The sequence below is a fragment of the Ictalurus punctatus genome, chromosome 12 (genome assembly GCF_001660625.3).
Source record: "Ictalurus punctatus breed USDA103 chromosome 12, Coco_2.0, whole genome shotgun sequence".
Classification (NCBI taxonomy): domain Eukaryota; kingdom Metazoa; phylum Chordata; class Actinopteri; order Siluriformes; family Ictaluridae; genus Ictalurus; species Ictalurus punctatus.
The window spans coordinates 15331419-15347798 of NC_030427.2; the positions used below are offsets into that span (position 1 = coordinate 15331419).

The window sequence follows — 16380 nt, forward strand, 5'->3', positions numbered from 1 at the left end:
TTCCAGCCGGTCTGTTTGCATCCATGGAGGAGAGTTAACCCCCTGAAGTTTCAGATGTCACTGACAACCACTAGAAAGATTTCACTTGATCCCACATTAGAATTTAGTTTGAATTTGAAAAAGATTTTAAAGAATAGCCTTTTTTTCCTCAAAACTCCCACTCTGTTATGTCTTTTGAGCCAACAGGGTGACACATAAGACCTGTGTTCAGCCCTTATTTAGTTAGTCTCTATTCCTTGATACAAAGTCTTGTTTTAGAGCCTTATTTTCTGTTTCCTGTTTGTTCCAGTTTTCCGACTCATGCTTGTTATTGTTTTTGAATTGTCCCCTTTTAATGCCATCTTCCTGTGTTTTGACCGATGTTATGGATCTTGATAATAATTCTTGGATTTCCTGTAATAAATGCCAGGCTGAGTTTATGCACTTTCCCCTGCTTATAACTGCTCATTACAAGGAGGTATAGCATGGTTGTCAAACTATTAAGATAACTGCAAATCAATATGCCAAGTATACCAGCTGTCCCAAAAGAAAAAATGGGGTTTGAGCTTGCAACCAGAAGGTCATTAATACATGTCCCAGGACTGGTTGACAGAATTGCAGTCACAGCCAGAGGGGCACTTATTGCCATTGCCTTCTCAGTTCTGGATTGAGAAAAGCCCTCAACCATAGATTCAGGGAACCATGTGTTGCATATTGTTACGGAGTTCCTGTTTTCATGTGAGAGTATTTCAGTCCTTTCTAGCGTTTTTTTTTTGCACTGCCTTGGGTTGTGGTAGCCTTCTTAAGCAATTTAACATCATCAATAAGCTTTCTTGGCAAAGGCGTACCTGCTGAAACGGATCGCTGGGCTGAGGTTTGCAGGCTTTTAGGTGGAACTGAATTGAGTTTCGTGTTGTTTACTTCAGGTCTGCAATCAAAGCTGTAAGGTTCTCGCTGTTAAATTTGCTCTCTTTGACTGATTCTGCAGAGCTGAGAATTTTGATATCCTCAAGAGTGGATTGCTGGCATCTGAATGTGGAAAACAGTTTCAGGCCTCTGAGACTGTTCTGCTTATTATGCATACACAGCTCTTCCATCAACATCCTCAATTTATCATTCTTCTTCCCAGTATCATTCTTCCTTTTCCACATAGACCTTTTGATTCAGTATCCTAATTGCCCTTTCCTCTATTGTTTCTTCTTTTTTTCTTTCCCTTTCAAAGGAGGATTCCTTTCCATTATTCCTGAGCCCTCCCTTTCACACTATATCTTAATTTCCATATTTACACCTTTCCTTATTGCTTACACTTCTGTTTTTGTACTTTACGAATCTACTTATAATCTCTCTCACTCCTTAACCTTTTTATATTCAGTCCCCTTTGTCCAGCTAGTCATTTTCTACTCCCCAGACTGTGGCAGAAGTGAGATCAGCAGTAAAATGGAGGGTAAAATTTGGGTATAATGCGGTTTCCTTGGCAAGACTCTGACAGGGTCATTCAACAACCCGAATGATATTATGCTTTTCTCGAACTCTGGGATTTTATCCAGTTACTTGCTGATTCTACACTTGATGTGTGTGGAGTTGAAAAGTGGGGAAGACTTTTAGATACTCACTCCATCAGCCAATCTAAGGTTTCACTGGCCACGGGCGTCCTGTTAAAGTCATGAATAACTTAAGCCTTTAGTTGTTAAAGGTATCCCCTAAGTCAGTGGTCACCAGCCATGTTCCTGAAGACTTTAGCTCCAACCTTAATCATGCCTTCCTGACCATCTGTACATTGCCAACGAAAACAGATGCTTTCAATTTTGGTTGGAGATGAAACCTGCAGGAAGGTAGATCTCAGTGAAATGGGTTGGTGACCACTGCCCTAAAGTATACTATATAGCCAAAGCTATTTGGACACCTGCCCATATGTGGTTCTTCCTCAAACAGTTGCCACAAAGTTGGATGCACAGAATTGTATAGAATGTCTTTGTATGTTCTAGCCTTAAGATTTCCCTTCACTGAAACAAACAGACCCAACCCTGTCCCAACATGACACTCCCCCTCTGTAGAATTTGAGCTCCAGGAAGACATGTTTTTTCAAGGTTGGTTTTGAAGAACTCGAGTGCCCTGCACAGAACCCTGACCTCAACCCCACTGAACACCTTTGGGAAGAACTGGAACACCAACTGCACCCCAGGCCTTCTTGTCAAACATAAGTGCTTGACCTCATTAATGTTCTTGTAGCTGAATGGACAAATCCCCACAGCCGTCTAATACTACTGCTTGCCTACTTGCCTACTATTAGCTAAGCCAAGCATACAGTACATTGATAGATTTGTTTCACATTAATAAACTTCAAGCATTCTCCATTTACTGTGACAGAAAGCAAGATGAAAGGTGACTAATGAAAGATGTGGGAACGCTACAAGGGGTGTCAGTTCAAATGTCAAATGTTCAAAACACTTACACAACTTCCAATCATTCCAGAGTCATATGTTGACTAGCTCCTGTACCATTTTATTTTGGGAAAACAGAAAACTCTTTTGGTATATTTTCAAGTGATAACAGAAAACTCCGACATTAAAATGCAGAGCTCCTATGCAAAACGTGTAAGGACTGGCAAAAGCATCTTTCATATCCCTACAAATCACTTGCAAACATGTCTAATTATTATTTTTCTCATTGCCAAGACCTCCAGTTTAAACTCCAACTTGAACTTATAATGTCGATAAATAATCCCTGGACTCTAGCTGGTGAAGCTTCCTGCTATTATCAATACCAATTTTTTGTATGCTTTGCTTGCAAGCTCAAACAAAGTTGAGTCCCTGCACCCAGCTAGCAAGGCCATCTTCAAATTTAATCCCTCTCTGTTTTCAGCATTTAACACTGGTGATAATCTCCTAATTGGTTTGGAAAATCCTCACAGAGCAAGCTATCGATCTCTGTGGCCTCCAATCATGGCTACACACCACACAATAGAAGTGGAGGAAGCTGGTTAGTAACACAGAGGAAGTCAATAGCAATGGCTTGATCATATGCCAAGATTTTTAAGGACCGGATTCTTGACTTGACTTGAACCAGTCAGCGATATAGTGCAAGAATTGAAATCATTCGAATGTGATTAATTAATTAATACATTCCTACTCCATTAACATGTAGATAATGTTCTACCCAAGCTACATTCCTCAAAGATGTCTCTCCAGCCTCTAACCCCTTCCCTGGGTCCCATTGGAACATTTGTTAAGGGAGTTTGCGGACTAAAAGGGTCAGATATGTCTGAGGGTTTTTTTTTATATATATATATATAACTGAAACCCCTTAATCCCATTATGAGAAGACACTGTGCAAAAACAGCTCAATGCTGTTCTTCCTTTCATGGCAAATCTTGACATATATGCCCTTGTGTCTAAGGGCTGCACTTCAATCCCCTTATATTTCTCTTCCACAAACTTTCAGACTTTTTAACTGAGGTATGATTTTATTCAAAATACAAAGGTGACAATACAGAAGTGAAGTAAAAATCAAATAAAACTTCTGCAGGGAATAAATGTGTCTTGGCAGTGATTCTTCTATCCAACCTTGTTACATTTTCTTCAATCCTTTCACCATAGGTGGTAAAAATGCTGAAATGCTTTGCTCAAGTAGAAATGTAGTAAAGTATAAATCCATAAATGTATTTTAAGTATTAAAATAACAGAAATAGACACCTTCCTCTGATCACAAGTTGATTTTAGCTACTGATGGTAAATTACAGTGTCCCTCTCACCAAATAACCAATGAACACCAGGGAAAACATTAACTAAGTCTAACTAACATCAGCTTTATTCCTAAGGTCTCAAATATTAGCTAAAATGATAATAATTCTGACAATACAAACTAGGTGAATCTGGATAACAATGTCCATGATGAATTCAAAGTGTCTGTAGCAGCAGGTAGATTACAGTGATGGTTAATTTGTCTCATTTTTGCTGTGAAATATCTTGAAAGTTTAGATTTGTTAGGAATTTAGATCAACTCCTTGAAGTTGTCAGATGCTAAAAGTCACCTTATGGCAAATATATGATTATAAAGTCATGTTGTGCTGTTTGAAGTACAAACCAGAATATTGAAGTACAAACCAGACATAAATACTGCAAAAGGTAGTTATACTTTATTATCTCAGACCTCTGATCTTCACTTTCACATCTCCAAACTGTATTTGCATAACTCATAAATGATATGATGATAAACGATAACTGCAAGATATTAAATGCATGTCATTAGAATAGCGGAAATCTAAAGATACCAATAGCTGTTATGTGAAATAAAGTCTTAGTGAGTAATTGGGATTTCAAATGTTTTATATATCCTTCTGTTTTTTATCCTTCTATCTTACACCGATCAGCCATACCATTAAAACCACCTGCCTAATATTGTGTAGGTCCCCCTTGTGCCACCAAAACAGCTCTGACCCATTGAGGCAAGGACTCCACAAGAACTCTGAATGTGTGCTGTGTTATCTGGCACTAAGACGTTAGCAGCAGATCCTTTCAGTCCTGTAAGTTGTGAAGTGGGACCTCCATGTATTGGACTTGTTTGTCCAGTATATCCCACAGATCCTCGATCGGATTGAGATCTGGGGCATTTGGAGGCCAAGTCAACACCTTGTAGTCTTTATGTTCCTCAAATCATTTCTGAACAATTTATGCAGTGTGGCATGGTGCATTTTCCTGCTGAAAGAGGCCACTGCCATTAGGGAATACCGTTGCCATGTGTACTTGCTTTGCAACAATGTTTAGGCAGGTGGTACATGTCAAGGTAACATCCACATGAATGCCAGAACCCAAGGTTTCCCAGCAGAACATTGCACAGAGCATCACACTTCCTCCACAGACCTCAGACCAGGCCACCTTCTTCCGTTGCTCCATGGTCCAGTTCTGATGTTCATGTGCCCATATGCAGCAAGCTGTGATTCCCTGTGTGTTTTGACACCTTTCTCATAGCCAACATTGACATTTTCAGCAATTTGTGCTACAGTAGCTCTTCTGTGGGATTGGACCAGACGGCGTAGCCTTTGCTCCCCATGCATGTCAGTGATCCTTGGGTGCCCATCACCCTGTCGCCGGTTCACCGGTTGTTCTTCCTTAAATCCTTGGATCCGTGGATCCTTGTTATTGTTTGGTAGGTACTTACCACTGCATAACAGGAACACCCAACAAGATCTGCTGTTTTGGAGATGCTCTGACCCAGTCATCTGGCAATCACAACTTTTCCTGCTTCCAGTAACTCAACGTCGAGAACTGATTGTTCACTTGCTGCCTAATATATCTCACCCCCTGACAGGTGCTATTGTAAAAGATTATCAGTGTTATTCACTTCAGCTGTCATTCGTTTTAGTGTTATGGCTGATTGGTGCATTTCACAGCTTCTTTCTGACAATAGAGAAATCATTGCTGAAACAGATTTGGCAAAAAGTTAATAAGGTATACAGTATATCCATTTACATATGAATTGTAAATTCTGAAGGTTGTGAAAAAGTTTTGAAGTCATGCATTCCAAATGAGTTTGGATCAGTTCAGGTTCTTGAATAGATTTGTAAATGATTTGAATTGGCTATTATTATACCAAAAAAAGACGTTTCAGTCCAGCAGCTGAGTGCCACTAGCTTCTAGCACCTCAACTACCCCATATCCCCTCCCCTTCATTTCTGAACCAGCCAGTTTTAAAAAGCCATTAAAAATACGTGAGCAGATTTTTCAAGCATGGTGCTACTCTTCAGATTCGGAAACTTGCCACCTGCTTAACATTCTGGCAGTGATACTGTTCTGCCGTGAGGCTTGTCACAGTGAGTGTTTAGTGTGAGGGGGCAGTCATCTCTTTGAGGTGGTGCCAGGTGACATTTGGAAGGTTTGGAAACTTAACCTGAGGGCTAAGTTGGTGGCGTGAGGTTGAACGGTGAATATAGATTAGAAAAAGGACAGCTGGTGGTCCTGTTGGGTATAAATACACAATGATTAATGATGCAGATACACAAGGATTAATGATTCAGCTTGAGTGATTTAAATATATCATTTTTTTATTCATGAAACTTGGTATTTCCTTTCAGACAACAGTGCTTACTAGTAAAATTATATATCACTGAGAAGATGCTGAGCATGAATAGTCCTAGTTGTAATTATTAATTACAACTGCAACATTAATCAGTGCAAATTTGGTTTAATTTAACAATATGACTTTTACACTCATCATTCAGCAGATTATAAATTAGCACTTGATTCACCACCTCCTGTCATTTCCTGCCACGAGAATGAAGCCATGAGAAGCTCATGAAAGCATGTGCATACAATATAAGATGGTCCATCATGCTCTTAATTTGCTGTTTTGACTTGCTGAATGAATAAAATAGTCTGTAGTAAATTTGCAGTTCATTTCGAAGTTAAGTCCAGCTACTGTATGTAAATTTACTGCAACAATGGCTAACCAGGAAGGTAAATATATTTACTAAAGTTTTGGATTTATCCAGGGTAAAGAGAAGTTCCTGGAGATTCTACATCGCTACATGGAAGTACATGGGACAGTGTACTATGAGACACAGCGGCCCCCTGAGGTCCCTGCCTTTGTTAAGAATCATGGACTTCTGCCTCAACAGGACCTGCAACAGCTTCTACGCAAGGCCAAGGTGACACTTTACATGTACCACATTGTCTGTTTTATCCCATTTTTACATGCTTTCCTAAGTCTGAGGGGTTTATCTTCAACCTAGCTCAAAAGCTGTCTTTTTATTATTCCTGTCCAGCTCTTCATTGGCTTTGGTTTTCCCTATGAAGGACCCGCCCCTTTAGAAGCAATAGCCAATGGATGCATTTTTCTGCAGCCCAAATTTCATCCTCCGCACAGCTCACTCAATCATGAGTTCTTCAGAGGGAAACCAACGTCCAGAGAGGTGAGTGCTTCTTATGGAGCGAGTGAATTATCCAAAAGTGATGAAGTTCATCAATTATTTATGAAGAATTATGAGAATGAGATCTTGCTAATCAGCAACTGGTTATTTATTTATTTATTTAGTTTAAACTTCTCATTCACTGCAGAGTAATGGAGGAAATCTTGTTATTGATTTGGTAGAAAGCTATTACATTCAGCTTTCTTCTGTACAGGATAATTTTGCAGAAAAAAATGATGCTAACCTAAACTGGACAAATTCATATTGTTGTGTAGTTTTAAATGTGTATATCCACAGCAGATCATCAGATCCTGACAAAAAAATACTATAGCAGATAGCAAAGAAAATATGAAAAGTGCTCGTGTTGTTTATTTGAGCTTTGATGAGAAATGTAGTACTAAGAGTATAAATGTAAATGGATTTGATTGCTGAGTTGAATCATATAAGTATTATCCATGTTTATTTGTTCTTTTTCTTTTGCCAGGTCTCCTCTCAGCACCCGTACGCTGAGCAGTACATCGGCCGACCTCACGTCATGACCGTGGACTACAACAACTCGGAGGAATTTGAAACTGCTGTGCATGAGATTATGAGGACGAAGGTAAAGTCAGAGGGTGAAACTGTGTGAAAATGACAAAGTACAAAAAAAAGTGACTGATTTTCTGAATGGACGTATTTACAGACCATTACATAATGACTGACTGGCAGCTTGTTGGTAACTATGGAAACTGTTTTTGACATTAATAACGGTTACCAATAATCTGTCAGAAGATTGGAGACAAAAACCATAGGTGGCAAAGTCTCGGCTGAAAGGACAAAAGCTGTAGCATAGCCAGGGTTCTTCAAGGGTTCACTGGATAATTCCTTGTTCTTAACTTCCCACAAGATTCTACTTTGAAGGCTTTCTGGTAGGAAAACACTTTGTTGTAGGGTTCTACATAAAACTATATGGACGAGTCGGGTGTAGAGTGTAAACATGTAAGGAATAAAACACTTGCAGTTTGTCAGTGATTACAAACATGTCATTCTTTTTTTTTAATCCATTTATTGTTACATTTAATGTTAACCAGCCTCCCTTTTTTTCTCTCTCTCTTGTTAATAATACAAAAAATAAATAAATAAATAATCCCTGCATCTTGTCGTGTTACTGCAAAAGTGTAAACTCCTCTGTCCTGAAGATGTCAGAAAACCAATTTAGTATGATCTTGGAGTGAGACTGAGGACATTATTTCATAAAATGCAAAACTGTATTAATAAATCATTATACAGTACTCTCAGTTTACATTAAAATTACATTCAGCATTCTCTTAATAAGAGTCTAACCTATAAAATATATTAATACATTGTCATCAAATGTAAAAATAAATACAATAAAATAACACTTCTTGGCTTTTTGAAGGGATTCAAAAGTGTCCTCAGTAATGCTCAGAAAATTTCACAGAAATTGATCTGCTGTTTTTGACCTACATTTAAACATTGATCTGTAAAATGTATTGAAACAGGCATTCATCAGCAGGGCTACTTGAGTCATCGGTGACGATGACGCTGCTCGTCATTATTACTCCGTCTTGTTTAAACACCAATCATTTCAGAAATGAGCATATTTCAGGATAATGATTATGATGCAGTGCTCGGTTATTGTGTGAAAACAGGCTTTACAGTTTAGTCGTGTTGATTCAATCGTGTGCAGCTGTTCTACTTGAGAAAGCACACAGACTCCCACATTTACATGTTGATTAGTGGTTAATTTGTTCCTTTTGAATGAATTATCGAATAATGAAAGATCAATCAATTAGAGCCCAATTATTTAAAATGCGATTACATCAGGCTCAGATCAGGTTTGATCTGATTACTGTGTAATAACTGCACTGTTTTTGGAATCAGCCTGACTCATCTGAAGACGGTGCTTATGTTGATTAATACAGAATTATGGACCTTTATTAGCACTTTTATGACAGAATGACAATTTTTCATTACTGTCGCTATCCCTTCTTACCCAGCGGTGTATGGGCGGAGCTAGAAATAGTGTTGATCACTGATTTTGGTTTTTCTTTTTACAAATCTCTTTTCTAACTAATTTTTATGATTTGCTTTAAACTAGTTGCACACAGTAATGTTTTCTTGCTGCTGATATTTAGCATAATTTTACATTTAGCATCCACGATTCACGTACAAATCCATTGTTTTTATTTACCATGGGCTGTATTCAGAATCAACGACTTAAATCCAACATACATCAATGTTTACTTAATTAGTTTTTGTTTTTTTAATTATTTATTTTTTTAATTCTATGAACTCTAGTGGATAAATGACGGTTTCATCTGCTACACTTACGTTCGTTCATAATTTAACCCATAAAAATATTCACTTCTAAGGTAAGCAACATCTCTGCTTAAGATTTGAGGTTCAGCCATAGAAAATGAGTGACTCTTTAGCCAGTTTTTTTGTGATTGTTGCAGACAAGAATGCCGATTTGGCTGCAGCTTTTTTCAAGTTTTTTTTTTTTTGTAGAAAACTACATGATTTGGCAAAATTGCAATTGCACGAAAAGGTTTTGGTTTTGTCTTTCACGGTGATGTTTGTTGGTAAATGAGACCTTTTAGCTGTATTCATGTTCGATGCACATGAATCGAAGAGGGCTTTGGCTGAATGCATGTTGTGATGACGTCACATGGCGCGTCTTGACCAAAATTGTGGTGTTTGCTTGATTTTGCGTTCATTTCTGAGATTGCAATATCGCTACATCCTTGAGGGACTGATTAGGTTTTTCTTGTATTTTAACATTATTTGACAAAACCTGCATTGAGTCTTTTCTGTATTTAGTTAGATTTAAGTATCTGAGCCTTTGTTTTGCTTGCTGTGTGTTATGATAAAAAAAAATGAAATTATTTTGTTCCATCTCTAATCCATCCACTTCCAGAGAACTCCTCTGATGTTAATGGGTACCTCTGGGAAACATACACAGGGCCATGTTTAATAGAATCCATTAACCTGGTCCTGTAAAGCTCCTTTAATTACAATTAGTCTTATTGATGTCTCAATAACCCCAAAACATTTACTGAAGGCTGGCGTTTGTGTGGTTTGGAGATGTCAAACTGCTAGAGCAAACATCTCACTGGGAATCTCATGTGGTTAAAAAAAGGCAAATCTGTGGGTGGAAACCATTAATTAGGAGCTCTGGATTCGGGCGACTCTGCTGTCGGCAGGCCCGATGAGTCAATCGATCCATAAACCCCCGAGCTCTGGATAGCCGCAAGAAATGGACATTGATTTGAGCGCTGCAGGGAAGCAGAGTGGAGCGAACAGACCAGCTGAAGACTTGCTGCAGGATGGAGATGTACGAGAAGATTGGAGGGAAAGTTTCAGAGCGTGATGATTGTACTAATGATGAATGAGGAAACATTGCTGTGTGTCTCTGAAAATGTGTTAATCTCGGCTTTAACACTCAGAATTATTGTAATTTTTACGGATCAGAAATGGATATTTGTTTCTCTAATGGAATTTGATCCAGTGTCAAGGGAAAATCCTTTAAATCAAATATTATATCAGTCTTTATTCTGAACTCTGAACAGATCTATCTATCTATCTATCTATCTATCCTCTCTCTGTCTGACTGTCTCCCCATCTCTCTTTCTGTCTATTTCTCTTTCAGTCTATCTGTCTGTCTGTTTCCCTCTTCTTCTGTCCTTCTCTCTCTTTCTCTCTATCTATCTCTCTTTATGTATATTTCTCTCTCTGCTCTCTCTTTTCTGTCTGTCTCTTTCTCTCGCTCTCTGTCAACAGATTTCATGTAATTTACTATGAATGACATTGTAAAAATATTGCCGTTAACTCCTAACTCAACTCTTAACCCCGTCCCTAATTCCCTCACTCAGCCTAACTTAACCTCTGTTCATACGGATTGCATAATATAAAGAGATATTAAAGCGATTTTAATGAAATCACTTACACTTTTATTTGTATTTGAGTGAGTGAGAAACTTCACATATCTCTCAATCTCACAGGCCTCTGCTGTGTTTCATTAAATCATAGCTTCAATTAGTGAAACACATGAATCTGCTGCTGTCAAACGAACACCATCCTGAAATTCATTAACGAGCTTGATTTTTCTCTCCTTTTAAATGAGCTGTGTTTATTTCTGTACTTTTCTTCCCAGCTGCTACAGAGAGAAAAGTGGCAGTAGGGTTGTTTTAGCTCTGAAGTGAATACGACAAGGATGCGGTGGTTTAAAATCTAAACCAGGCTGAGAATCACGTCTGTGCATAAGACATATTCACCAACTCCTGTCATTTCATCTGCTGCGAGTGTTGTTTTATTCTGTTTTGTTCAGTCGTGCCTTTCTGGTGCTCTCTCGGGAGACAAAAAATCTAATCAGTTTAATAAAGTGTGCAGTTTTTTTTATTACAGATCATTGTTGAGGTACGAGATCGTTTACATCTATGACCAAGGAAAATGAAAATGTGATTTATCGACTCAGCGAATCCTGACTGTCACAAAGCGAAGGCGATTAAGCTTGATGAGTTTAGCAATTACCGCTTTTGTCTATTTTGAATAATACTACTGCAGTTCCTTTTTTATATTGCAATTAGCTTGAATAATGTTGAGCAAGCGAGGAAAAATGGATTTTAACAAGGATATAAAAACAAATGTGTGTGTGTCTTTCAGGTGGACCCTTACCTGCCATATGAGTATACATGTGAGGGAATGCTTGAGAGAGTGCATGCTTACATTCAGTATCAGGTAAGAGTGTGTGTGTGTGTGTGTGTGTGTGTGTGTGTGTGTGTGTGTGTGTGTGTGTGTGTGTGTGTGTGTGTGCATGTGTTTCTCAAACAGACATTTGAGATGGAATAGGAAAGAAAATAAAAATACAGTAAGGGAGTTGACAAAGAATGATGTGAAAGAAAGGGTATTATGAGAGAATGGGAATGTGATAAATCAGATAGAGAAATTAAAGAGAGAAGGAAAGGAATATGGAAAAAATAGAAGTAAAAAGGGGAAAGAAAGAAAGAAAGAAAGAAAGACTAAAAAGAAACAGAAAGAGAGTTAGTAAGAGAAGGATAGTGTGCAAAAATCAGCATGGTGAGAAAAAGAAGGAAAAAAGAATGGTAGGAGGAACAAAGAATGGGAACAAAATAGGAACAAACATTGTGATAAAATCAGAAAGAGATATTAAAGAGATGAAGAAAGGGAGAAAGAAGGTGAACAAATGGGTGGGGGATAGAGAAAGAGTGAAAAGGAAAAAATTGTAGAATAATATGAAAAATGAGAGAGAAATAGGAAAAGAGAAAAATAAGAAAGAGTCAGAAAAACAAGAAGGAGAATGAGAGAAAGAGAATGTGATAAAAACCAGGAACAGAAATTAAAGAGAAAGACTGAGAGAGTGGAATAAAGAAGAGAGAAAAGAAGGGGGAGAAAGAAATCGATGAAGGAATACAATACTGAATAAAAGAAAAGAAAAAAAAAACATAATGTTGGTTGATGAAAATTGTGGAAATTGCATAAATCTAGAAATGTATGTGTAGAAAAAACACTTTTGTAGACGTAATTAATCCTTTCGTATTTACTGTCCCAGGACTTTTGTGGTGTGGAGGCACCATTCCCCCCTGCAAACATATCCGTGGTTTGGCCTGGAGGCTTGTTCATGCAGATGGGTGACTCGGGACTCGTCTCGTGGGTGGTGAACTCCACAGCGCCGCCCTGCTGGCCTCCTCTCAGTGCTCTCAGACTCACCATATCAGCCGAGGGGCAGTCGTGTGTGGATACATGCAGGAGCTTGGACCTGGTGTGTGAACCGGCCTTCTTCCGCTTCGTCAATAACAAGGAGGCACTGAGCAAGTGAGTGACCTTAACCTCAACAACCTTCACAATGACCTTCACAGCTGTGCATTGTTGTTCTCTGTATAGTAGCTAGCTAATTTATCTTCATAGCTAATCAGTGAACTGGTGAGAGAAGACATGCGCACAGAGGAAACGGCAGCAAATACTTGATAAGATAAGATAAGATAAGATAATACTTTATTAATACCCAGATGGAGAAATTAGGAATGACTTTATGACACGACCGTCATTTAAATGTGGTGTTTGTAAATTTCCTGCTCTCAGTCATTTCAGATGAAAAATAGGTCTTTCATTGGTCTGCATTTTCTATCCTTGATTACATCCTATGAAAAATCTCTTCTATTCAGAAGCCACCTCAGAAGCGTGAACTACACACAGGTGATTTTAATTGTCTAAATGGCACATCCAGAAAATCACCTTAAGCAAGTGCGGAACCCAATTCAGAATACAAGGGAGTTTCCCTGCATAAATATCAACATAACTTTAATGGTGAATGTTCTTTACGGTTACTAGCAAACCTGTTAGACTAGCTTGCTAAACACAAGTGGCTACTGATTTAATTAATATAGTAGCTAGTCTAATATTAGCTACCTTTTTTTAGCAAGCAGGCTAAGTCACATTAGCTATCCAGTTTGCAGTTAGCAAATCAAATTTAACTTAGCGGACCATTTTAGCTAATTCTATTTATTATGCAGTTGCGAAGAGACGTTATAAAATTAACAAAAGAAAATTGTACGTATAGTTGTCATGCTGTGAAGTGAAGTTTGTAGTTGATCTGTTTTATTCCGGGAAGCATGATGGTTTACAAAGGGGCGTTTTATCATTTCATGTGAGCTGGAAGAAGTGATTGAGTTGGGACAGTGTGGATCAGGACAGTGGATCTTGTTACCTCACTGACAGCGGCAGAAAGAGTTCTTTTTCTCCCCATTATCCACTCGCTCTTTCTCTCTTCCTCACCTTCAGTATCTTGCCTTTTTCCTCCAGCATCCATCTCTCTTCATTGTACCTTCCTGTTTTCTCTTTTCGCTCTATTCCACTTTGTCTATCCTTTTTATTCTCTCTGCTGTCTGGTTAATCTCTCTGTCCCGTCTCTTTTCAGGCTGCAGGTGCAGTGCGAAGTTGTGGAATTTGAGATGAATCACATTTTTCCAGCATTTTCCACAACGGCGCGTGAGTGCGGCCTGCAGAAAGAGCCTCTGCTGTTCAGCTGTGCTGGGTTCGGTGCGAAATACAGACGCGTGTGTCCATGCAGGGACTTCCGTAAAGGACAAGTGGCGCTGTGTCAGGACTGCTTATGACGGATTTCTGCTGATCTCCTGGATTTTCCTCTTTTCCTGAAACCGTGGCTGATGTTAACGTAAAAAAGAACTCTCTGGAAATCTGTAAAGGAGAGCCGAAATTCCCAGCCAGACACCAGTCTCGATTGTCCCTGGTAAAAATGTTTTGCAGGACATAATAAAAGTAGTTCTGATTCCCCTCCAAACAGGAAATAAAAACGAACCATGCATCTTGCGTCATGTGTTTATTTCCTGAGCTTAAACAGGAGGATCAGGCAACCCTGATAGAGATGACGAGTCCATCATAGCAATGTTCATATAAACTCTATACCACAGAGCAAACAAACACGAACTTCGATCTGCATAACACGGACATGTATCAAAGATTATTTTTTAATCAAACTAAAATATTTGAATGTAGAATGTGAATTTTTATGACTACACAAGTTTGTGATGTAACTTATATAACTAATAAAAGAAAGATACACATTTGCCTTCTCGTTTTTTAAACAATGTTATTTTTTCTTCTCAAAGCAGGACTTTTACATTTACATCATACAGGTACACATTAGAGAGGCAGGTATAGAACAATCTAGAGAACATAGCATTGTAGACTCTCCGACATCATCAGCACAGAAGAGGTTACGCTCTCCGGTTTTGTCAGTAACATGTCAAGCTGTGTTTGTTTCATTAACACACAGAGAGAGAAAAAAATGCTGGTGAAGGAAGTCGTTTCACAAACATCTCACAACATAAAACATAGCTATTTAGGTGTTCTAGGTGGTAACAGTAACTCCGCTGCATCACACCACCCCAAATATTGATTAGTTTTCTATCCTTTCTGAAAAAAAAAACACCCACCAGTTGCTAAAGCACAAGTGTCTGAGATGAGGTTTTTCAGTAATGTCTAGCCTGAAAAAAAAATCGCAGGATAGAAAATACAGACTGAAGAAGCAGATCTTTTTTTTTCTTTTCTGTTAACTGAAATATGATGAAACGGAAACCAAGAAACTATTTAAAAAATTTAAAAAATTAGAAAAAAAATAACTACTATATTAAATATAATTGTAAAGAAGATGAGCAATGAAATGATATTTTCTAAAATCAGGAAAGACTTCACCACCATCAGAGTCAAGGACACGGCTGAAGGTTCAGGTGTGTGTGTGTGTGTGTGTTCATGAGTATTTTCAGCCCTGAATTTCTCATGTGCTGCCTTAAACCCATGTCTCTTTCTGCCTTTGGGGAGATTAAAGACTGTGTTGGGTCAGATAGACAGGTAATAACTTTACCGTGTTAGATGCTCGCATGCTGAGCCTGCTTCAGGTCACACTGACCCAGAGACCACAAACTTCCCAAAACACGCAGAGTTACTGAATATCCAGAAACGTCCTTGAGCTGGGAAATTGCCACGACTACACCACTGAGACAAATGACCCTTGTTTGTAGATCACTTTTGAGAAATCATATTAACAGCCATGCTTAATGCTCGACGATGGCTGTAGGCCAATCGAGTTCAATTTATTTTCAGTTCATTTACACGAGCAACAACAATGCAGTGTTACAGGAGCAAGAAAACAACACAATACACACACAGGACACATAGTCATATTTATAAGTCTGAATAAAAGGCTCAGTTTGGTATTTAATTACAGTGGCAAGAAAAAGTATGGGAACCTTTTGGAATTTCATGGTTTTCTGAATGAATTGGTCATAAAATGTGATCTGAGCTTCATCTAAGTCAAGGGTATTGACAAATATAATGTGTCTAAAATAATAACATAAAAGAAATTCTGGTTGAATAACATGGTATTTTACATGTTATTTAATGACTTTTTTGGGAATCCAGTCCACAGGAAATGAAATTCAGTGTCTGTCTGTACCATTAGCTTAAATCAAAAAGACCACCTTTATCATGTGGTTACAACCAACTTCTTACCTTGTTTCAGTTGTACATTGTGAAGATGACTAAGGCTTTAATATCTGTATAAGCTTTTAAAGCATATTGGAGTCCTGTGTCTTCTGGAAATCACACATACTCTGCGAATCACATTCCTAAGTTTCCACATAACTGAGGAAGGTAAGCTTCTTTTTAGAAAAAAATTTTTTCAAAGGATTTTTACACTGAAGTCGATTTCCATCCAGAGTGAAAATCAATACCTCAGTAAGGAATAAGCTCAGCTACAGAAGTGCCTCGGTTTTCTTCTGTGCCGTACCTAATCCTGAAACATCCTGTTTGTGTGTAGTGATGCGAGATTTTTAATATCCGACGCTATTGTTTGTTTATATCTGTAGCCACGGATTTAATTATTGTAATCTGTGCCAGGAAAGCCCTGCCAGCTGCATTGCATTCTGGGTAAAAACACACTGCAGAGATGAGCCAAA

The 16380-nt window shown here is 38.3% G+C and overlaps 1 protein-coding gene across 1 annotated transcript in view; it reads left to right on the forward strand.

Annotated features, from left to right (window-relative positions):
* LOC108272407 (alpha-1,6-mannosylglycoprotein 6-beta-N-acetylglucosaminyltransferase B) overlaps positions 1–14466 on the forward strand; it is a 107714-nt gene extending 93248 nt beyond the window's left edge. Inside the window, exons 12-18 of the mRNA XM_053684579.1 lie at positions 2270–2278; positions 6467–6622; positions 6740–6886; positions 7368–7484; positions 11549–11623; positions 12456–12718; positions 13821–14466. Of these exons, the coding sequence (XP_053540554.1) occupies positions 2270–2278; positions 6467–6622; positions 6740–6886; positions 7368–7484; positions 11549–11623; positions 12456–12718; positions 13821–14019 (966 nt within the window). The 3' untranslated portion in view covers positions 14020–14466. The remainder of the gene's footprint in view (positions 1–2269; positions 2279–6466; positions 6623–6739; positions 6887–7367; positions 7485–11548; positions 11624–12455; positions 12719–13820) is intronic.
* Positions 14467–16380: the final 1914 nt, after the last annotated feature.